At 41.7% G+C, this 24,996-nt stretch overlaps 1 protein-coding gene across 4 annotated transcripts in view; it reads right to left on the reverse strand.

The window, feature by feature from the left end:
* The window catches only part of CUL1 (cullin 1), an 88,218-nt gene that overhangs the window by 19,385 nt on the left and 43,837 nt on the right, over positions 1-24,996 (reverse strand). For all 4 annotated transcript variants that reach the window (XM_027538723.1, XM_027538722.1, XM_027538721.1 and 1 more), the window contains exons 3-9: positions 13,244-13,418; positions 11,385-11,552; positions 8,497-8,547; positions 8,195-8,285; positions 7,287-7,450; positions 3,666-3,828; positions 2,698-2,828 (exon numbers count right to left, since the gene is read on the reverse strand). In XM_027538723.1, the coding sequence (XP_027394524.1) occupies positions 2,698-2,828; positions 3,666-3,828; positions 7,287-7,450; positions 8,195-8,285; positions 8,497-8,547; positions 11,385-11,552; positions 13,244-13,418 (943 nt within the window). The remainder of the gene's footprint in view (positions 1-2,697; positions 2,829-3,665; positions 3,829-7,286; positions 7,451-8,194; positions 8,286-8,496; positions 8,548-11,384; positions 11,553-13,243; positions 13,419-24,996) is intronic.

Below are 24,996 nucleotides of genomic sequence, written 5' to 3' on the forward strand. Positions count from 1 at the left end.
ACTCCATCCCAGGGGATGAATGCTGCTGGGGGCAAAGGGGAAGGCGGGGGCACCGAGCCCACAGCTGCCCCGCTGAGCTAAGGACGGAGGAGGGAAGACGTGAGGTTTCACAACAGACCCGCCATCCAGTCACTGGAGCAGGCGGAGGAGGGCACGGAGGTCTGAGAAGAAAAGCTGAGACCCGAGGAGAGCACAGAGGCGCGGCGCCTTGCACAGGGCCCTGGGCTCAGCCAGGTCACAGATCCTTGCGGAATCAATGAAAACAACTTCAATTTTCTCTGCAGCATACGTGGGCCCTTTGAGTTACAGCACCAGCCACCATCATGCAGCTGGTTGCTGTGGCAGATAAAACCAAGGACCCAGCCGGCCACGCCGTGGGCTTCAATCTTTGTAAACGAACCTGAAGGTGTGGGCTCTGCTTCCAGGCTGCTCCCCTCAAGTCTCCTCCTGTATCTGACCATTCTCCTACAAACCGTCACTATACTGCCAGCGACTGAGCACACGTGTCGGGCTCTGGCCCGTCTACCTAAGCATAACATGGAATGTGCTGACTGACCCAGCCGCCCACTCTCTCTTCTGTCCAGAGGCCAGACGTGGGGGGACTCGCCTGTGAAACAAACCTGCCTATTAAAACAATGATCTGATCCTCTGTTCAGCTCTAAAGCAGTTTAAACCTGATGATTCCTTGGTGCACAAGGTTTTAAAGTCCTCCAGGAGCCTCCATGCAGCATGCCGACGGCGTGGGCGGCGTGGCTGGGCACGCCTGTCCTCAGTCACCAGCCTCTGAAGGCCGACAGCTCTTATCCTCCGCTAGAATCTCCCGTGACGGCAGGTGGGCTGGACCTCACTGAGCTGCCTCGGCCTGAAGCCCTCGTCCCCCGAGAGGAGCCCTGATCCCCAGCCTTGTTCTCGAGTGTTCCCCGGCCTCGGGGTGCAGCAGGTACAAGACGCAGCGTGTCTAAAAGCAGCACGTGTGTTCAGGCTTTCAGCCACACTTCACGGGGAGAGGACCGCCAGTTCCTCTTTGGGTGAAGCGAGGGGAACCCCACGAGGGGAATTCCCTGGGCACCAGGTACCCAGGAACACGTGTGATTCTCAAATCCATTTAACTATGAAAAATATGCCTTCAGAAAGTTCTTAAGGCCATTCTGATGTTTGTAACACATAATTATTATTTGAATCACATTACACATTTAAAACCTGTAAAAATTTCAGCCTACATCAGATTTATTAGCAGTAAAACATGTTTTCCAGCCAAATGGATGGCTACCCTGCCCTTCTGGCCAAACTGGGTTTTGAGTTAACAACTGGGAAAACCTTACATTATTGAAAAGTTATCAAGGTGGCCCCTTTTGAGTCTCATGTACGTGCACACGTGCGTGTGTGTACCTGTGTCTGTGCGTCAGACTCTTCAACAAAGAACACTCAGAGTTTGGATGTAAGAAAAATCATCATATAATTTTTACATAATTTAAAAAAAAAAAACAGGACTGGACACCTGAGAACAACTGCTGAGCACTGCGTGCTTTCATGTAAGAAGCCCTTTACAAGCATTAAGTGTTCTTTATTCACAAAACCTCTAGAAGGTGGTCACCATCATTAGTCTTTCTTCCTAACAGCCACAGACAGCACAAGCGAGTGAGCAATGCGGTCAGCTGTCAGTGAACAACAGAGCTGGATCTGAGCCTGGACAGACCATCCCCGGGGTCTGAGGGTGGGGGCCCCACGGCACTGCGAGTCTCGATGTGGGACCTTGCCCTGAAACCTGGAGACCTTCCACAGCACCCACCACCAAGCCTGTCCTCTGCCGTTCGCTAAGTATGAACTGTATTGTTTTATAAACTCTAAGGTGTGTTTACGTTCTTCCCTCTGATAATCCACAGATGTGGCAACAAATGATGCAGTAAGCCCATAATGAGAAGTGGAAAAGGAGCCCCCAAAGATGACAGGAAAACAGACGCGAAATACTTTACACCAAACACAGTAAAATCAGGGACAAAAAGTTTTCGGACTCAGGCAGAAGAACCAACTGTGTTCTAGGAGCTTTTCTTCTCTGTTAGCTGTCCTGAACATGATTGAAATTAAAGCGCACAACAGGGACAAACCTGAAGACAACTTACCTGTCTCTCAGAAACACGCGATACTTCCTACGTAAAATCAAAAACTGAATCATAGAAAACCCAGCAGAAATATTCTGGTACCTCCTGGAGTGGGGGTGGCAGTGGGGACAGGGGTTGTATGAGAAATGCCATACATCTCAGGGCCTTTCCAGAGCAAACAGCCCTGAGGTCTCCAAATGGAGAGCAGTACTCAAGACCAAAGTTCCTGCATGGGGCAGCCTGTGGCACACGGTGCCAGAGCCAGGGCTCTAGGAGGCTTCAACCTGTTCTGTCTATGGAATCATCTTCTCTCTTCTAGTGCAAGGAATGGTAATTTTGACAAACAATGAAAGGAAAAAAAAAATTTCAAGAAATAACATCCTTAATGCCTAAGAAGTGCCAGAGGCAAATTACTGGAGATATTTACTCAACAAAGACGCTTGTGAAACTCCTACTTTGAAGAGCCAGTAGCCAGTTCTCTATGAGAGTCCAGCGAAAGTCTTACCCCCTAGACCTGCAGGTGCAGACAGGACACCCGCCTGCAGTCCACGCCCGGGAATGGTTAGGTCCCACCGGTGTTCAGCTGAACAGTACTTACATTTAATGCAGCTTCTCCACACTTTTCAATTGCTGCAAGACCCTGATTATGAATGTGTGTCTCCAGGAGTTTTTTCAATTCTCCCAGGCCATCTTGGATTCTAGATACAAGATTATACATGCGACCCAAATCTGAAAGAAGAAGGTGCCACCTTTATGCATCAAAACAAACTTTGCAAATCCATCCCACTAAATATGTATTTATAGAGATGAAAGGTGCAGTGAAATAAAACCACTCTGTTTTTAGACCTAATAATCAATTGCACTTAATTGTACTCAAATATTTCACATTTAGCCAAAAGTAACAATGAAATCATGTGATTATGAAAGCATATTTCTCCCTTGCCAGGAGAAACCACTGATATAACAGAAAAAAGATGAGCAGGAACTACAGGTGATGCTTCAAGATTGAGAAACTGATTATGCCTAATACATAATAGGCACTCAAATATTCTTTACAAGAATGAATAAATTTAAGGAGTATTTATGAATATCCATCTCAAGTATACAAACAATTCAGCCAAAAAAGGGCCCCCACATTCTTCACTTAATATATGCATGGCACATGGCTGATTTATGAGCACCAAAGAAGAAAAGTCCTGCGTCAATCTTCTACTGAGCTCCTCACATGTTCCAGGAAAACAAGGGAAGGGTATGGGAAATACTTTTGCAAAACAGCAGCCCTCTCATCTCTAAGAGTTTTCAGCATAAAAGTCACATACTCGCACGCACCAAGCAGTGGCAGCATCACTGAGCGCGGAGTGTGTGGGCAAGTCAGGACTCCAAACCAAACTGAAAAGACGCTCTTCCTCCAAAGTCACCCCCAAAACACGCTGCAGACGTCTGAGAGCAACACACCACAAGGTACACACACACACACAGCCCTCTTAAAGAATGGCTAGTGTTCACACAACTTCACGATCACAGATCGTAATAAACATCCACGCGCTCCGAATCTTAGTGGCTCACCCTCATTTTTGTCAGCGTCCAGCAGGTTCTGGAACTCCGTGTGGAAGATCTCCAGGTGTTTCTCGATGAGCACCTGCTCGCACTTCCTGGCGAGCTCATCCTGCGTGCTCTCGTGAAGGTACACCTGGACCCTGCGCTGCTCCTCCAGCAGACGAGCCTCCGCCTGTGGGAGTGAACTCAGGTCAACGGTTTGGACTTGCGTCTTTTTAAACAAAAATAATGACAAATTCAACTCACAATCCTGCCCTACCTAGTATGAGGAAGAAAACAAGAGAAGGGAAGGGGTCCTTCGATTTGGGCTGGGGTGGGGAGGGAATGCTAACCACAATAACTGGTCCCTGGAGTGTACCACTTCCTCTGTAACCTATATTTTTGTTTCCAAGTCCTCTTCAGATGACTTCAACGAGGTTATCATGATTAACCATCCAATGTCCTTACATCAATCTTCTTCCTACAGATACGTGCTGTTTCACACGTTTTTGGGGTAATACCCTTATCGATACTCTGCAATTTAAGACGTATAGACTGTTTATTTCTGGAACTTCTCATTCAATATTGTCAGAGAGAGGCTGACTGTGGGTGACTGAAACTGTGAACAAGGGGGGACTACTGTCCACAGGCCAACCTCCTTTTATTGTGCTTTGGTACTGGTTTTTGTTTTTTAAATAGGAACTGAAGGTTTGTGGTGACTCTGAATTATGCAAGGCTGTCACACACCATTTTTCCAAGAGCATGTGCTCACTTTGTGTGTCTATGCCACATTTCAGTTATTCTCAAAATATTTAAACTTTTTTCATTATTATTATTTGTTAAGCTGACCTTTCGTCAGTGATCTTTGATGTTGCTATTATAATTGTTTTGGCATCATTTAGTAATCTCAGGGACAGAGGAGCCTAGTGGGCTGCCGTTTATGAGGTTGCACAGAGTCAGACACGACTGAAGCAACTTAGCAGCAGCAGCAATTAAGTATTTTCAAATTAAGGTATGTACATTGTTTTTTTTTTCAGACATAATGCTATTCTCCACATTTCACAGACTACAGTAAAGTGTCATGACCGGGGAAACCAAAAAACCCAAAGTCCTGGGTATGAAGTCATTAGGTTTTAGGAGGGACAGTGATTTACATTCTTTGTTGACTTGACGGTAAGTAAGCTCGTGATCACCATCGTACTTGGCAGATGATTATATCAGAGTACAAATTCAAAAGGACTAAATAAAATTAAGCAAAGACTGTCTCTATTAACTCTATTAGGATCAGTATACAGGAAAAACAAAATGAAAAAATGGATCAAAAAGCAGTAAGAAAATTCCTAACATGTATTTTATTTTTAAAACTTAAAAAAAAATGACACTAGAAACCTAGAAAGGTGAAATATTCGTTGGAAGCTCACCACAGACTCAGTCACAGGAGAAAGTAAGATACACTGAAACTAACGTGGCTGAGGCTTGCTCACTTGCTGACACCATCAGGAGCAGGGAAGCCACAGAGTCTCAACTGCTTCCCCTGAAGGACAACTCAAGAAAAAGGAACACAGACCCCAGAGAATCTGTACATCTAGCCCAAACGGGCTGCTAAAAGGAGAGTAGTTCTTGAAAGTTGATGTTTTATCTCAATACTGTTCATGAGTTTTGTATTTTACTTTCTAATAGAGTGTTCGGATATAAACATAATTTCTCAAGTTACTGAATAAAATGTTCCATATTTTACCCTATATATCATCAGGCATACACTGGAGGTTCTGATGCATACTCATGGCCAAACATCAAATAATACATAATAATGATGATGATGATGATAAAGTATCCTCATTTTACAGATAAGGAAACTGAGGACTAGACTTTAACCCCCATTTTACTTAGACACATAACCCAGTGTGACAATTTTCAGCTAGACACATAGCTGAGATGCAAGCCTACAGCTAGTGGTAACAGTAGCATTGTTCAGACGGTTAAATTCCAATTTTAAGCCTACAGAATCTCTACATGATGAATTTTTCAAATGGAATGGCTGTCACGTTTGCTAAGACCCAACCAGATTTGGGCCAAACCTTTAACCCAAGAAGCCCCATTTAAGATAGCCAGGATGCAGGTAGCACATTCTCCCTTGAAGGCAGGGCTCAGACTGGGTTGAAACCGTAAGTCTATAAAGCGGATTTCCATGCACCAAAGCACTACCACCTTCCTCGGTGTGGACAGCAGGTAACTGCAATTCACTAAGAAGCCCATGAAATGAAAAGGCCTGAACCACACGTGTGGATTTGTACCTTGATAAAAGGCCACTTTTAAAAAACATACACAGTTTTAAAAGACTCACCATATATAGTACAGTTCAATAAAAGATGTGTTTATGAAAACTACACTGTAAAAATCAGTGCTTAGATTTAAAACTGATTGGTCAGGCAGCTGTTTCAACTCTCAATAAGCTGGTTAGCTTCCAGACTGGCACACGAAAGCTAATTTAACTCGTAAATACACAAAGAACCATCACTTTCCCAAGTGTAATAGTTCTGTGGGGTTCCACTTCTGTTAGGTTTTCAAGGATCAAGTATTTGTCTGTCAAGGACTTTTAACTTCAGACTTGTAAGACCCACTTATAATTACTATCTCTTATGGGAAAATGTACTAGGAACGTCATGGACAAATTGAGAAGGACTTTATGTGGTTAGACAGGGGAGCTGTTGCTCTCCTTGACTTTTGGTTCTCAGCGCATGGAGAAAGTGACTCTGCAGTGACTCTGCTCTCCAAGTGAACAGACAATAAAAGGAGAAGCGGGTGTCAGACACACAGCCCCAGACTCCCTGGAAGTCTCCTTGCCCATCTAGGTCAGGGGTTGGCAAACTATTGCCTGGGGGCAAAATTCTGCTGGAAGGAAACTGGTACTGGAACGCGGTTTAGATGTTGCCACGGCTGCTTCTGCGCCACAATGCAGAGCTGAATGGTTGCAGACAAGACCACATGTGCACAAGGTCTGAAGTATTTACCATCTGGCCCTTCACGGAAAGTCTGCTGACCTCTGACTGAGGTCACTCCTCTGAGCTTAAGTCTGGGACACCGGTATTTCCGAGAAGGGAAGTTAGAATAATTCTCGTAGAATTGTACTGTGACATCACTTAATGTAGAACATTTATGATGCAGAGACCAATCCCCAATCTTCTCATCTAAGATTTCGATCCTGTTCTTTCAGAAGGACCTCTCTAATACACACTGGAAGGTTGTGTTAAACAGATTTTTAGGAGAGATCTCAGAAGCAAAAAAGTAAAAAGCTTAAAGTTTACAGAAAAAAATGTGTTTCTTAAATACTATTTTTTCATTGATGTAAGACCGTGGCTGCCATTAGATACACATGTACATTCTAGGAGAGAGTGTTCAAACACGTACGTCATTCAGCTGTAACAGTTACATCCTCCACACAGTAGGAGAACATGAGCCACGATTATTAAACTAATTTATACAAGCTCCTTAGTGAACGGGGAGAAACCATGTGCACCTGCTGCAAACACCACCGGATAACAGTGCCCAAGAAACGACTCTGAAGGAAGCTCATATATGAGTAAAAAGAGTAATTTATTTGAGCAGTGGTAACTTTTAACTTAAGTCTACTTTAAGTATGTTTAACCTTACCTTTTTCATATATTCAGTAACCGGGTTCTGCTGCAAGAATTCGGTACTCTCTCTGGTATAAAATCTTTCTGTGTCAGCCAGAAACTGAGATTCAAAGGATTCTTTGTACACTGTTAGCGTAGGGCCCTTTGCAAAGGCGTCATCTTCATTCAGTCCCAGCTCCACTGGAAGTAAACAGAACTATGTTTCAACCGCCTCATTATTTTTGGTTATATTTTAAGGAATATATATTTTACTTTAGGTGTAGCTTTCAGTTTAAGTTATGTTGAAAAGGTAAGGATACAATTGCAGGGCAAAAGGCAAACTTATTTTCTGGTATTTAAGTGCATTTTGCATAAAAGAAAAAAAATCCAAGACACACAAAGGCAAGTGATTCTGACCGACAGCCAGGACGCTGCAAAGTTCTCACCAAGTTCATTAAGAGAACATCTTAACATTTCTAACGCCTAAAAATAATAATGCTTAATTTTAAACTTTCAAAGACATAGAACATTACTCAAGTTTTAAAACACTGTGTTACTTTATTGGCTTCTCAATGGCAGTTGTTCAAGATGATACAGATTTCTGGTTATCGTTCAGCTCCATTAATGACACTCTAAGCATATATAAGTGCTTAGTTTTCAGTCTATACAGGTATATAGATCCAGTAATTCAGTATGAAACCAGAAAAGAAAATAATTTAAATGTCAAATGTCTAGTCCATCAAAATCTCCTTAAGGCATGAGGATAAACAATCTTTATAATGGATAAAATCAAACATAATCACACTGACACAAAGAGAATTATGAGTACGTTGATAAATGCTAACAATATTCTTGATAATACTATTTGAAAACAAATCTATTGCGTCACTGTTATCACTGCCACTGATATCAAAGCTTTCACTAAATTAAAGGGAAACTGCTTACCATAAGACTGTACAACTCCACTTATCAGTCTTGTATTGATAGTTTCACCATTTCTTTCTTTTTCAATAAGTTTTAAAACAGCATTTGTTACCTTTAGAACAGATATAGGAAAGAGACATGAAGATTACAGACTATGGTATGCATCAATATTATGTTACTACATAGCTCTTAAACGTTTAAATCTGCCAAAGGCAAGATGAGAGGTACTCTGAGGATATTATAAAGAAGTGAGGAAGACAACGCCTAAGGTATGAGACCTGCGAGGGGTTTTAAAAGGAAAAGACGACACGCACAAGTAGTACCTGTTTATTCAGTGGCCTGAAAAGACAGTCTCTCCAAGTCACCAATGCAAGCTGGATGAAAAGAAAGAGCAACAGTGTTAAATGGCTATACTTTTACTATGTTTTTTCAAAGCTGTGGGAGACAGCCTTAATCCCAGATTATATGTATCAATCTTTTAAATTATAAACTTGGCAAAAAATCATGATGAAATCAGAGAGCCATTCTCTTGAGTTAAAAATGTCTCTTTTCTCTTGCCTGTTCAATTTTGTCTGACTCTGCGACCCCATGGACTGTAGCCTGCCAGGCGCCTCTGTCTAAGAATCTTCCAGGCAAGAATACTGAAATGGGTTGCCATTTCCTACCCCAGAGGATCCCGACCCAGGGGTCAAACCTGAGTCTCTTGTGCGTCCTGCATTGGCAGGCAGATTCTTTACCAGTGCACCACCTGGGAAACCTTTATTATACATAAAGTATTCAAATTTCCCATTTTACTTATGTGTGTGCATATGACGCATTTTTAAAAAAAGCTTTTGAAACTTCTCATAGAGGGTATGTCAGACGACTACTATAAAATGCTCGCCGCCCCCCCAAAAGGGAAATATTAATTCATATATGGCTTTTAAACTGTTGAGAGAAGTATTATTCAGTTAAATTCAAACTTAAGGGAATTTAATACTCAAAAACTGCTGAGAAACTTAAATAAATGCAGTCTTATTTCCCCCCAAATTTAACCACAGATAAAACTAGGTTTATACATACAGTTCTGAAAAGATTCTATGTAAATTTCATTTACAAAATGAAAAATTTCTGCCAAAAAAAGGGCAGCATGAAAGCAGTATTTAAGAGAAAATATCTTTAATAAGATATGAACAATGTACACCCAAGTCTTCTATTAGAATAAAAAGGTGATTTCAGAATTAGGGACTAGTCTGTCAAAGAAGATGCTGGGAAGGGAAGAGTCTTAGTTTTTCAGGAGAAATGCCCCCTGGGGGGCAAGGTTTGGGAAGTAACTCTCCAGGTGCACACCCTCTGTTCCAATTCCCCAGGGCTCCTCGGTGCAGAAGGGAGGCAGGGAACATGCCGTGTGCGGCCATCAACGTCTACTGAAGACACTACACCTTCAAAAATAACTCTTTCCCAACATTTTTCTAACTTGAGACAGCATAAGACAGATGTGATTTAACTCTGGACAACTGGTTGCTTTGAAGGAAGAAAGGCAAGATTAAGAGAGCAGGACCAAAGGTAGGCCAGAGGAAGTTCAGAGGGACAGAATCAGGGGGAAAGTCCTGCTGCATCACTTCAATATGTGGATAATGAAATTAATTTATGTCCTCTGGTTGACTTGAAAGGAAACTGACAACCTTCTGTAACTGAAGAGAAAGAAAAAATTATTAGGAAAAAAGGAAAACTTTATAATTCATGACAAAGCATCCCCATCTCCTGGAGATTCTGGAAAATGCAACAAGAGATCACCATGTGAGAACCGTTTCATGTATCAATTGGTACTTGCACTGTGAGTTCAACAGCCTCACCGAAGAGCACGAAGAGCACGCAGAGGAAACACTGTTTCCAGACAGGGGTGTCGACTGGCCTCTGCTAAAGAGTGCACGTCTAAACCAACTACAGCATTTAAGGATGTAGAAACTATGAATTTTGAAAGTTAAAAGAAAAAAAGCAGTCAAATTTTGAAAACAGTATATAAAAAGTTTAAAGACCATAATGATTTGTAGGAGCCTGTGACATTACTATAGGGCACACATACGGTGCTTTCAGTCAGGGGGAAATCAAAATCATGCTGATTCCCACAGACAATCTTCAGTCTCAAGAAGTTATTTTTAACGAAAAAGGCAAACTACATGAGGCTCAAATCAACACTAAACATAGAAAGCTTTGTTAAAGCTATGTTACAAAATATTATAAAGAAGCAGTTAATAGTTTGGTATAGAAACTGAGCTATACAAATGATAAAAATTTGTTATGCATCTATGGTACGTTATGTTTTTCTTTTCATTAAACTTGTAAAGCTACAAAGCACTGCTATTACAGCAGCACTCGTGGGTTTGGAGATAATCTCATATATCTCCAGTTCTCAAAAGAACTGACATTTTACACCATTCAAAAAACGTACTGTCTGTGTATCCGAGCCCATTATCAACACAGAGGCTGTTCTGGGAGTCTAAGTCCTCCCTTAACTGGTTCTCAGACTAGAATGAGCATGAGAACCACCTGGAGAGCCTGCTAACATCACGCTGGCCAGCCCCACCCCCAGAGCGTTCAGTTAAGCAAGTCTTGCTTGAGGCCCAAACATTTGCCTTTCTAACAAGTTCCCAGGTCACAATGATGCTGAGGGTTTGGGGACCATACTTTGAAAACCAACAGGGCTTGGAAAAAGCTTCCTTGACTGAAGAAACATACTAATGAAGGTGTTTTAACAATTCAGACTTTGACTTTTCAGAATTTATTTTTCTGCAGTCTTTTAAAAACCCATCCATTTTGAACTCTGTGTCATTGCTTCCTAAAGTGAGTGGGCAGGATGGAAGTTCACATCACCGTCCACTCCTGGAAGCAGTCTCCCTGACCCTGAAAGGCCACAAGACTGACTACGGAGGCCCGAGTCCTGGGGAGGGGGACCTGCTTTGCCTGCAGGACCTGCTGCGCTAAGACGGTGACAGCTCCAGGCTCAGCCCCGCGGTCGGCTTTTTAAATCAGTAACTGCAGAAGCGTGCAGGCTGTAGTTCAGAACTTCCAATTACTCATTCTCCTCCTGTCTTGCCACAAAACATCCAAGGGCCATGTTTGAAATTAGCTCGCTAGTCTGAGAGCTGCTCACTAGCTGCTTAGATCCCTGCTGGAAAGGAGACATCTCCAAGAAAAACACACATCTGAAAGGTGTGTGGTCAAATCTTACAGAATAGATTTCATAGATTCCCTTCCGTCCTTCGTCACACTCGCGGCGAACCCAATGTCTATTGAGGTAGGCACAGATCCCGTTCAGCACTTTGCTTGAAAACCGGTAGTCTTCCCATTGCTGAGTGTAGAACTTCAGTACACTCTCATCCATCAAATCTTCTCCGTCCTAGAAACAAGGCAACTAAAGCTTTAAGATGACTAATTTGTCACGTGATGAATTAAAGATAAGAGTTCACTGAAACCAATCTATTGCATTAAGATACATTGATGCTCATGGTTTTAGACAGATGGGTTCTTTATTCTGTACACAAAACACACTCATTTACTACAAATTCTCACAAGAATGTAACTCCTGAGGGTTAGACTAAAGAGAATTTTAACAAAAATACTTTCATTCCAAACTGGAACTTTTTTCACAGTATTAAATATGCATATACATTTGTAAAAGACTGAACTTGCAGAATATGAGAGTAATTCCTTTATATTCATATAGGGGCAGGTTAAGGAAATCCCTTATTTTTTGATAATTCCTCTGTTAAAAAAGATATCCAATTAACAATTTAGGTCATGGGGCCAATACTATTTCATTTTTTAATGTATCTTCTTTCTTCATTAAATATACTTAAAAATTATAAAAATTACTTTTACTGAAATTTCTACAACTTAAACCGCAAATCTTTATTGAAAGGAAACTAACTTGAAACTTTTTCTTAGGTATTAATAACATCTACAAATGACATCTTACCCTTTAAACATGGGGCATTAAACGGCAATATCATTAAAATGTGCTGCAGGAGAAGAGAAATCCCGGGAGCTCGGGGGAACTGGTGGTGGTCAGCCCCTCCATGAACTCGGGGTCTGGGGCTACCCCTGAACTTCTCAGCCTCAGGCCCTCCAACTGGCAGAATAAAAAGGCTACAGGACAAAGCTCCAGAAACACACGGGTGCACAAGTGACCCAACAAGCCACGTGGAAACATGACCATATCTTGATACAACCAAATTTGTGTTCATTTAGATTTAAATAACAAGGGATGAACCCGAACATGTAATGCTAAGCTCTTCTGGATGATACCAGATGACCTTTTTTAGAAATTAAAAAAAAAAATATCGCTGATGGCAGGCCTATCAACACCTTTCACAACATAACACGCTGTTCGTCACTTCGATACTAAAGAATAATGAATCCCAGTGTTCACTTTACAAAGTGTTGCGAATCAGAGCCAGGAGGACACAGTGGCTTCATCAAGACTGCTTGGGAATGTGAAAAAGATATTGTCTTGGTCACGACTGTGCTCATTCAACTCTGCTCTGTTAAATGATGTTCAAGTTTCCAGTCACCTTGCAAAATATATTAAGAAAAACAAATCTGGAGCATGCTGGAGTTTTTTGGACATTATTTGTGTAAATCAAAAATCTCTATACACACGTGTGCAGAACACATTGGAAAAGTGTGATTACCAGAGGCTGGATAACCCTTAGTCACTCATACACTTAATACAGAATATTACAGTGGGTTCAAAATACACATAGGTAACTTGAATTCATAATTATATGCTTTAAATTAATAGGTTCATCGCTTTCTAACCACCAAACACCAAATGGTTAGTAATTTAAGCAAAGTACTACTATAGGGAAAGGCATCAGAAACTTCTAATCTAAGAAGTTAACAGAACACGGCTTAGGAAGGTTTCATCTTCATAACGGGGAAACGACCTAAGAGCAGCACCTCTTCAGGCGCAGACACGTCAGTGCCAAGAACAATGAAAAATTAATTCACAATTGTTATTTCACTACTTTTAATTTTTTTACATTCTATTATATTATAAATGTTCAGTATAAATGTAAAACATCTTACCTTAAGAAGATTTGTCAAGTAATTCTTCAGGAACTCTTTAAGCCGTTTGTACAATTCCAAGCCCACAAACTGAGCTCCCCCCGGCGTCTGCCCCTTTTTCGATTTAGAAGGAGGGACACCAGCCCCTCGAGCTTGGTTTGACTGGTGAACACTTGTGCAGTAGTTATAAACGTGACTTGGAGAAAAGTCAAGGAAATCAATGGGCATCATCAATGTCAACAGTCATTATTAACACATAGTTTCTTACAAGATACGGCAGTGTCAATGTTTCCAAATATCAACAGAAACCTGTTAAAACCAGAGTAAAGATCCCATTTAGACACCAATCAAGCGAAGAGCCAGCCAGCTATGAGGATGGAAGTTTCTGGAGGAAGTCACCAAGAGAATTCTGGACCTTCCAGATCATCTAATGCCATTACCTTGTGGGAAACTGTCCCCAGAGTGGATCAGAAGGTAAGAGAAGTGGCAAATAGTACAGAGAGAAAGTTGCAAGTGAGAAAAAAAAAAAAAGCAATTATCTACTTCAGGAAAAACAAAAAGCTATGACCATAGTCTATTATGATGCTTAAGCTATGAATATTTCCAAAAATATATGTTACAAATATAAAAATATCCAAAACCTTTAAAATGATTTGTAAGTGGATTTAACCAAACTACATGGCAAATAGATGGGGAAACAATGGAAACAGTGACAGACTTTATTTTTGGGGGTTCCAAAATCACCGCAGATGATGACTGCAGCCATGAAATTAAAAGATGTTTGCTCCATGGAAGAAAAGCTATGACCAGTTTAGACAACATATTAAAAAACAGAGACATTACTTTGCCAACAAAGGTCCGTCTAGTCAAAGTTATGGTTTTTCCAGTAGTCATGTATGGATGTGAGAGTTGTGGACTATTAAGAAAGCTGAGCGTCAAAGAATTGATGCTTTTGAACTGTGGTGTTGGAGAAGACTCTTGAGAGTCCCTTGGACTGCAAGGAGATCAAACCACTCAATCCTGAAGGAAATCAACCCTGAATATTCATTGGAAGAATAATGCTGAAGCTGAAACTCCAATACTTTGGCTACCTGATGTGAAGAACTGACTCTCTGGAACAAAGACCCTGATGTTGGGAAAGACTGAAGGCATGAGGAGAAGGGGACGACAGAGGATGAGATGGTTGGATGGCATCACCAACTTGGACATAAGTTTGAGCAAGCTCTGGCAGTTGGTGATGGACAGGGAAGCCTGGCACGCTGCAGTCCACGGGGTCACAAAGAGTCGGATACGACTGAGCGACTGAAATGAAATGAATGACACTCTGAAAATGAAAAATATTTAATAAAAAGCAGAAAACACAGTAGCTCAAGAGATGGAGTCCTCTATCACAGCTGAAACTCAGGGATGCCCAAGGCTGACCAATCACAGAGGAGCAATACCACGCACTATGGAGACAGATGGAGACAAGCTGTTTTGCCATAGCCTTCACTACTGTTTCAGTTCATCTGCGTGTGCTTTGTGTACGTTAGTTGCTAAGTCGTGTCTGACTCTGTGACCCCAGGCACTGTAGCCTACCAGGCTCCTCTGTGCATGGGACTACCTTGGATAAAATTAGGACACCGATACTTATTCAGACAGAAAAACCATGAAACCAAATATTCTGGTGTGTTTAAGAACTTACTATATAAAGATTATTTCAAGTCAGTGGATGAAGATTATTGAATAAATGGCATTATAGCAAGGGGTGGTTTAAAAATTTCGTATTCCAAAATATATTACAAATAGATTAAGAATTAAAATATACAGAGAGAAGCCATAAAACAAAACAAATACACACAATTATTTTGATGGAGAAGGCCTTTCTAAGCAAAGTCCTATAAAGACTTCATCTGAAATTCTGAAACTATTTTAGTAATAACTATCTTAAACTTACTATTTTTAATAAATTAAGGTAAATTAAAACAGGGTGAAAAAACTTCATCTCTAAAGAAACATAAGGATTCCAACTGAAAATCCAAAGGCTAGAAAGAAACATGTGTTAGTAGTTTAGGGGCCAAAAACCTAAGAAACGCTGCAATCTCAGTGGTAATCAAAGAAAGTGAAGTGAAAGTGTTAGTCGCTAAGCCATGTCCGACTCTTTGCAACCCCAGGAACCAAAACCTGCCAGGCTCCTCTGACGGTGGAATTCTCCAGGCAAGAATACTGAAGTGGGCTGCACGCCCTCCTCCAGGGGAACTATGTCATAAAACACTAAGTCATTTGAACAAATATTTCAAATAGAGAATCATAGGTTATAACATACAACCAGCTGTCTCAAACTCACGACCCAGTGTGCACACACTTGTGTCACTCATTCCATCCGAATCCCCATCGACTTTCTGCTTGACTGGAACGAGTGTAACTGACACGTGCTCCTCCCCCTCCCGAAGGGCAAATGTCCACCAACGTTTACCATTGCTATGAACGGTTCACACTTCACCATGTAACAACAGGGCTTCCCTGGTGCTCAGACGGGAAAGAAACCACCTGCAATGTGGGAGACCTGAGTTCGATCCCTGGGTTGGGAAGATCCCCTGGAGATGGGAATGGCAATCCACTCCAGTATTCTTGCCTGGGGAATCCCACGGACAGAGGAGCCTGGCAGGTACAGTCCATGGGGTCGCAAAGAGCTGGACAGGACTGAGCCAGTTTCTTTTAACTAAACATGTAACGATTCGTGCAATTATTTTACATGTTTTCAAATTTTACAATACAAAAAAATTATAATGAACCGTACATTTGCTTCTGACAGCACAGTTTCAGCTGGTGGTGCAGTGGTAAAGAATCCACCTGACAGTGCAGGAGATGCAAGAGAGGCAGCTTTGATCCCTGGGGTCGGGAAGACGCCCTGGAGGAAGAAATGGCAACCCACTCCAGTATTCTTGCCTGGGGAATCCCACGGACAGAGCAACCTGGCAGGCTACAGTCCACGGGGTGGCAGAGAGTCTCATAATTCTCTAAAATATCTGTCATATATTTTGAGGTCCTGTTAATAAGCATACAAAATTGGAATTATATTCCTGGTGACTTGTTCTTTTTTATCATTAGGAAGTAACCGCATTTTTTCTTAACCACAGGGTCTTAAAATCTATCATATCTGATGTTAATATGGGTTTTCCTATACTTTGCTTAGAATTTCTCTCAAGTACCTGTATTCCACCTCTTTATTTTCAACTTTTATGTATCTATGTTTTGGTTTATCTACTGCAAATCACCCCAGTAAAATTTACCTTTAAAAAAGAAACTGTTTCATCACTTCAGTTCAGTCGCTCAGCCCAGTCGTGTCCGACTCTCTGTGACCCCATGAACCACAGCATGCCAGGCCTCCCTGTCCATCACCAACTCCCGGAGTTCACCCAAACCCACGTCCATCGAGTCGGTGTGATGCCATCCAACCATCTCATCCTCTGCTGTCCCCTTCTCCTCCTGCCAGCAATCTTTCCCAGCATTAGGGTCTTTTCAAATGAGTCAGCTCTCTGCAACAGGTGGCCAAAGTATTGGAGTTTCAGCTTCAACATCAGTCCCTCCAATGAACACCCAGGACTTGGTTTTAAACTTATACTGTTTTTATACTGATATACGGATTAATTTCTGCCATCTTGTCTTGCATTTTCTATTTTCATTATTTTTCTCTATGCCTCTTGTTTCCTCCCCTTTCCCCTTGTACTGGATCACCAGTTTCTTTACTCTACGGTAGTTCTTTCATGATGTTGGAGTTATGCATCATATCCATATGCTTGTGATAGTACCTTAAAATCTGACATGCATAGTATTTTGCTTTCACCGATTCTGGTAAATTCTTGGGTTATTTCCTCTTCAAACATTTCTGAGCTACGTTCAATTTTCTCCTGGAGGTTTCACAACTACATGTATGTTGACCATTTTTATTTCAGCTCCATATCTCAATTTATGTCCGTTACATCCATCAGTTTATCTTTGTTCGAACTTTTCTAATTTTTCTTGATCTACCTATCACATCGGGTTAAGTGATTCTCTTTCAACAATGAAAAATCTATCTTTAACAACTTTATTTTACATTTGCAGAAGTTCCCTACTTCTTTAAAATAATGTCTTATTTCCATAGCGCTTTGTCCCTTTATATTTTGGACTCTTTTATCACTAATTGTTTTCAATACACTTAGAAGTGCTCTCTAAAGGCCCTTCTGTTGGTATTCTTGAGGCTCTAGTTCGGCTGTTTGGTCTATATGCTGACTTGTTCACGTGGACCAAGACTCTCACTTAAACTTTTTTTTAACTCCCTTTCACATTTCAAACACCAGTTTTAGGTGTTTGGTTCCAGGGAACTTTTTAGGTTACCTAGATCAGCCTGATCTCTATTTCTTGGCAATATATCAATCTCTAGCTATTAGATTAACAAAGGTCTAAAAAACAGTCAAACAAGTGCAGGAATAGGGCATCTATTCAATGGGGTCAGAGCTCATACTGCCACATATTTTTCTGGACTAAAATGTGCAAATATTCAAAAATCTCCAAGTGCATTCTCTTTGATACAGTCATTATCCTCACAAGCATTTACTGTACAGAAATTACCATGGAAATATACAATTACTTTAGTTAGCAAACTATGACAGCAATGCTGAAGATGGTAAAAAAAAAACTTGTAACATCCTATTTGTCAAACATAAAGAATTAGTTACATATATTGTTGGATCCTTAGGATATAATATGTAGTTGTTTTTAACACTGTCACTGGATACAGAATATAAAAACGGTAATATATGTACCAAATTCACATATTTGGAGTCAAATCCAAGACTCCACTCATGATATGCATTAAGTAACACTAGGAAAATACTGCCAATTATAATCTGACAGAATGCATTCTTCGGTGGAATTTTTATATTCACTTTCTGAAAGATCAGTGGTTTAGACATAAAATGATGTATCACAACATTCTTATAAGCAAATAAAGAAAAGTTAAACTGGTTGACTCATTCTTAAAGGCCGTCCACAGCCTCACTCCTCTGGACCTGTGCGCCCTGAAGGCGATGCGTGTTTCCCACACAATGCCCTCCGCTGGACACGGAGAGTGACAGCCCCGGGAGAGCTGTCCACAGCCCCGCCCCGGCTTTTCCTCCGAATCTGCTCTCATCCGCTTTGTAAGTTTTGAACCTGAGCTTGCTTGATATTAAAAGGGTTTTTTTCTTTTGGGGCAGATTCCTCCCATGGTCCCTAATGGTTTGCAGACTAAGAATAAGGCAGGGGTGGGGGCTCAGGGGCGGGGGTGAAGCCTTCAGAGTAAGCAGGCAGTGACCAACACCTGAGGGCGCACCTGGCCCTGGAAGCAACGGGCACGGCACATGCAGAGATCAAGACAAAGAGACGTTAACAAGATAATAAGTGGAAAGAGCTTAACTTAACAACTTAGAAATGAGCGTTTCAGTATATGGTTCCTTTGGACATATAAAGTTTACGAATCTCTTCAGGTATCAAAAAGCCATTCTTTTGGGAAAGCAGGGCTAGGGTATTTAACAACTTCTAACCACAGACTTCTTTCTTCTTCACAAAGTATTCTCTGTGCACAGAACACTCTCTCACCCCCACCCCACCGTTATTTCCTTTTAGCCTTACCTCCTCAGAGGACCTTGAAACAAGGCAAGGAACCCTGGGCCTCACAGAACAGACTGAAAGGAAAATTTTAATTGGGGGCTGTGGAGGGGGGCGGGGAGGCGCTCTTAAACGCTCTTTTAAAATTTCTACCCAGAGTTCAATTCCACTTTCATTCCCAAATTAGCATCACCCTCACCATTAACCAACCAGGCATGGAAAACATGAGGCAGTGCTAACTAGTATTCTTCAAAAAGGAAGGCAAAATAGGGTAATTTCAGATAAAATAAAATCAAGAGCGTTCATGTAGTATAGACTTAAATTCTAGGTACAGAGGAATTCATACTAGGTTGAATCCTGGATCTTTAGAAAAGAATGAAGAGCATCAGAAATAATAAACAGCTGTGCAAATATTAAAGACTATTTTTCTTAATTCTTTAAAATACGAAGAATGATTTAAAACTAACATACATGATATTGTCTTGGGGGTCTTTAAGACTTAGGGACACCAATCCTATAGATCAGGGCCCTACCTTATGACCTCATTTAATCTTAAGTACTTCCCTAAAGGTCCCATCTAAATACTGCACAACTGGGGTCAGGGCTTCAACATGTGAATTTTCGGGCATAAGCTTCAGTCCACGTATCATACATGATTACATTACGTGAAATGTTCAGAACGGACAAATCTATAGACAGAAAGTAGATCCGCAGGGAGGTAGGGGACTAAGGAAGTAACAGCTCAAGGGTACAGGGTTTCTTTCTGAGATGAGAATGCTCTAAAATGTGATGATTGAATATACCTGTGAATATACTGAAAACAATTGAAATGAACATTTTAAATGGATGAACTGTATGGCATTGTGAATTATATCTCAATAAGACTACTTTAAAAAAAATTCAACACAATACCAATTGTAATCCACCAATTTTTAGGGGAGAAATTGACAAACTGACAATAAAACTTACTATAGAGAAATGCAAAGGAATTAGAATAGTCAAAAAATCCTGGGGTAGGAGAACAAAGTTGGAAGACTTATACTATCTGACTTCAAGAATTTACATAATGCTACAGTAAGAAATTATAAAAAATGAAAACAGCAACCAATAATCCCACATGAATATAGATGCAACCATACTTCACAAAATATAAACAAATCAAAGTAGTAATACATTCTCCCTTTACACTGGTCACATTTCAATGAAACAATTTTAGTAATAAAACCACATTTACATTGTCAATTTTAACAAAGGCACCAAACTGCCCCTCTGGGGGAAACAAATGATGCTGGAATAACTGCAGAGCCACGGCAGCGGAAAGAGCAACCTCCAGCCCCACCTCACACCACACACAAAGACCCAAATGGAAAGGCCCAGACCACAAAGCTTCAAGAGGAAAACAGTATCTTTGTGATCCAGACACAGGTTTCTCATAGGCCACAGAAGGTAACTGTAAAGGAAAAGAAACAAATTAGGTTTCCTCAAAATAAACTACCTGCTCACTCAAAAACACCATTAAGAAAAGAATAGCAAGCCTCAGAGACTGGGAGGAAAGATCAACAAGACATGTTTGAGAAAAAGCTGGCATCCTCAACAGAGAACTCCTACAACTCAATAATAAAAAGCATATTAATCCCCCCCCAAAAACCCCCAAGACTCAGATACTTTACAAAAGATGACATACAAATGGTAAACTAGCATATGAAAATGACTCAACTTCATTAATCATTGGGGACATGCAAATAAAAACCATGAGATACCATGACACACACTTCCAGAATGGCTAAAATGAAAGAGAATGATGTTCCAAGCAGGCATTGGCAATACTGTGGGGCAACTAGAATTCACAAACACTGCTCACATGAATTCAAAATGATACAGCCACTTTAGAAAAACAGCTGGTCAGTTTCTTACTGTCAAACATACCATTAACACACAGTGCAGCAATTCCACTGCTCTGTCGGCCCGAGAGATATAAAAGCATTCTGCTCCCCAAAAGATCTCTACTTAGATATAGCTTTCCCCCCTGCTTTAGCCAAAAAAAATGGGAAATAGCCCAGGTACCTATCATTAGAAGAATGAATCAAGCAGCTGTGGTATTCATACAATGGAATATGACTTAGCAAAAGGGAGAAACTACTGCCACCTGGATAACACGGATAAATCTCAAAAATGCCCTGAATGAAAGCAGCCTCACGGGAAGGGGAACATATTCTCTACTGCCCTTTGGATGAACTCCTGGAAACTGCCAAACTAATCTATGGTAGCTGCCGTGGGGGAGGCCAGGATGCCCTGGGAAGCATCAAGGAACCTTCCACAGGGGTGAAGACACCCTCTATCTGGATAGGTTTTTGGGTTACTCAGGCAAATGTGCTAGTCAAAGCTTCTCCACTGGAAACTATAAACAAATTTCAAATTCTAATGATGTACATGCTCAAGCATTTACTGAGAAGTGTATTGATGTCTATAGCTTACTCTGAAACACGCAACATAAAATGGATGGATGGATATATGGATTCAGGGTAGAGAGATACGTGATTGAGCAAGTCCAGTAAAATGGGTCTTCACTGTAAAATTCTTTTGACTTCTTTGAATGTTTGAAATTTTTTTATGATAAAAGGTTGAAAACTCCAGGACAGAAAATACCATGTAAAAACCTTCAAAGCAAAACATAAAAAACCTAAACTTCTGATGTCTGTTGTTGTTGTTGTTGAGTTGCTAAGTTGTACCCAACTCTTTTGTGACCCTAAGGACTGTAGCCCACCAGGCTCCTCTGTCCATGGGATTTCTCAGGCAAGAACACTGGAATGGGTTGTCATTTCTTCCTCCAAGGGATCTTCCCGACACAGGGATCAAACCGTCTCCTGCACTGGCGGGTGGATTCTTTACCACAGAGCAACCAGGGATGCCCAATTAGCTAAAGACAATAAGAAATGCTTTACAGAAATGCTTTACTATCTAAAACCAGAAGCAAAGCTACAAAGCCAGTCATTTACCTACTATGGCAGAAAGTGAAGAGGAACTAAAAAGCCTCTTGATGAAAGTGAAAGAGGAGAGTGAAAAAGTTGGCTTAAAGCTCAACATTCAGAAAACGAAGATCATGGCATCTGGTCCCATCACTTCATGGGAAATAGATGGGGAAACAGTGGAAACAGTGTCAGACTTTATTTCTCTGGGCTCCAAAATCACTGCAGATGGTGACTGCAGCCATGAAATTAAAAGACACTTACTCCTTGGAAGGAAAGTTATGACCAACCTAGACAGCATATTCAAAAGCAGAGACATTCCTTTGCCAACAAAGGTTCGTCTAGTCAAGGCTATGGTTTTTCCTGTGGTCATGTACGGATGTGAGAGTTGGACTGTGAAGAAGGCTGAAAGCCGAAGAATTGATGCTTTTGAACTGTGGTGTTGGAGAAGACTTTTGAGAGTCCCTTGGACTACAAGGAGATCCAACCAGTCCACTCTGAAGATCAGCCCTGGGATTTCTTTGGAAGGAATGATGCTAAAGCTGAAACTCCAGTACTTTGGCCACCTCATGCGAAGAGTTGACTCATTGGAAAAGACTCTGATGCTGCGAGGATTGTGGGCAAGAGGAGAAGGGGACGACAGAGAATGAGATGGCTGGATGGCATCACTGACTCGACGGACGTGAGTCTGGGTGAACTCCGGGAGTTGGTGATGGACAGGGAGGCCTGGCGTGCTACGATTCATGGGGTCGCAAAGAGTCGGACACGACTGAGCAATTGATCTGATCTGAGCAAATGCCTATGTACCACTTTGGTCCTTTTATTATTTTTATTTGTTAAGACTTATTGTAACAGTGCTCTTAACTATGTTGTGACAGATTGATGGCCTGAGACAGGCTGCTAGGCTCCAACTATTTCAATATTTGAGTTGCTCAATTATGTTCATTTTCCCTAACTGTGCCTCTTCTCTGTGTTTGCTCAGTCATGTCCAACTCTTTGCAACCCCATGGACTGCAGCCCACCAGGCTCCTCTGTCCAAGGAATTTTCCAGGCAAGAATGCTGGAGTGGGTTGCCATGTCCTCCTCCAGGGGATCTTTCCTATCCAGGGATCAAACTTGAGTCTCCTGAGTCTCCTATACTGGCAGGCAGATTCTTTACCATTGAGCCACCAGGGAAGGCCTCTTCATAAGGACGAGCTACTCTTGGTAACTGAAAGCTGGGTTTCACTCAACACTGTGCTTAGTTACTCAGTCGTGTCTGACTCTTCACAACCCCATGGACTGTAGCCCACCAGGCTCCTCTGTCCATGGGGATTCTCCAGGCAAGAATACGGGAGTAGATTGCCATGTCCTCCTCCAGGGGATCTTCCCAACCCAGGGATCAACCCAGGTTTCCCATGTTGCAGGCATTCTTTACCAGCTGAGCCACCAGGGAATTTTGGCAGTAACTGCAACAAGCTACCCCATCTTCTCGCTCCAGTCTGAACTGACTGCTCTCTGCACCTTCCGGACAGCGCTAATCCAGGAACTCTGTCCTGCTCTCACATTCAACCCATAGGCTGCTGGGTCTGTCTTAATTCTATGTGCACAGAAACTTCATGGTTTTGTCTGTAGGATCCATCTTCTTCATTATCTTCAGCACTAGTGATTTAACATCTTCACTTCTGGGAAGTTATTTTATACTCTCTATGAATACTATTACAAATTCAAAAACTCTTCTCTCCCTGTTTTCCTTTAGAATTTCTAACAGTCAGATATTGGGCCTCCTGGCTTACTTCTGTTTGCAAAGCTACCTGCCCTCATATCTTTCCTTTTTACTGTCCAGCAGCAGTAGCAGTAGCAGCAGCAGCAGGGTCTTCTATTACTGTTCTTTCTAAAACCTGAGTTGCCATTGCAAATGGGAGTTCTTTTCTCCAAGTGTCCTGTTCCTAACTTACTGCCATGAGGAGATTCTCATCTCAGACTTTGTCACTAACATTCAAAAATGTTACTTTTAAAAACATGTTCTTCTTTTCCCTGTATTGTCAGTTTCTTCCTGTTCGCTTTCATTCTATGTGTATTCTGTTTTCACACAACTATTAATCCTTAGTACTCATCATGATAAGGCACTAAAAGCCAACTGGAAAGACCACTGGCCTAAGGAGGCTGGCAGGCCATAGTTCTGCACGGCTCGACAAATGCATTTATTTTTCAGGCTGTTCAATTTTTCCAGAGAACTGTTCTGTCCCTAGCATCACCAGCAGTGTTCTGATACGGAATGATGAACCAGTCACTCTAAATGCTAACTTTCTATCACAGCCACGGTTGTTAGTTCCTATTTATCCCAACTTCTGCTAGGCCTCCTGTTTGCAAATTTCTGCGATGTTCCCATTCAATGTGTCCTAAAGAGAAGTGGCGAGTCTTCTGCCTGGGATGCAGGCTCTCAGCATCAGGAGCTCTACACTCGAGGAGAGGGACGTGACAGGCTCTCAGGTCTGCAGACTCTGGATCTATCCCTCACCTCCCAGCACCGCCCGGTCTCACCCCTCCGCCTCTGCCAGGCCGGAGCCTTCAGGTTCTGAGCCTCCGGTCCTAAAGGGCCGCGGGGCTGTCACCGGCACCCTCCTCAGGGACACTCCCTCTAAAGTGATGCTTCCTATACCCCGGGGATCAGTGCGGCGACTCAGTCTGCTTTGCATTAAAGAAAAAGAACAAACAAATAAATGGTTAAATTTCTCATCTAAGCTCTCTTCCATTCTTTGTCTTCACTGATTTAAAATGATTTCATTATGATCATTTTAGTGATGCCACCAATGGGAAAGTCAAAACAAACTCCATCTTCAGCCAGAAGCCCAGAAATCTGCTCCTTTTGTTTCCTGTCTCCATCACCACTGCACAACATCATGCTTGGAGTGCCAAGATCAAGCTGGTCTTCCTGTGCCTTTGATCTCTTTCTGGTTTTAACTCCATTTGGCTTCCAGATTCATCCTCCTTAAGTCACGGATTCTTAAATCATATGTCCATCTCTGTGGACCTACACCGCTTTCAAAAAATAACAGTAACAAACACATTTACCTGGTCTGCAAGATTCACCATAATCTAGAACTAAGTCCGGTGGCCAGCCTGACAGCATCTACTCCTGGCCAGCATCGTGTCCTCTCGTGGTGCCACTTCCCACTTTCACATCCATCTTTCTCCCTCAAGCAAAACTCTGTAAGG

This window comes from Bos indicus x Bos taurus, chromosome 4 (genome assembly GCF_003369695.1).
Source record: "Bos indicus x Bos taurus breed Angus x Brahman F1 hybrid chromosome 4, Bos_hybrid_MaternalHap_v2.0, whole genome shotgun sequence".
NCBI classification, from domain to species: Eukaryota; Metazoa; Chordata; class Mammalia; order Artiodactyla; family Bovidae; genus Bos; species Bos indicus x Bos taurus.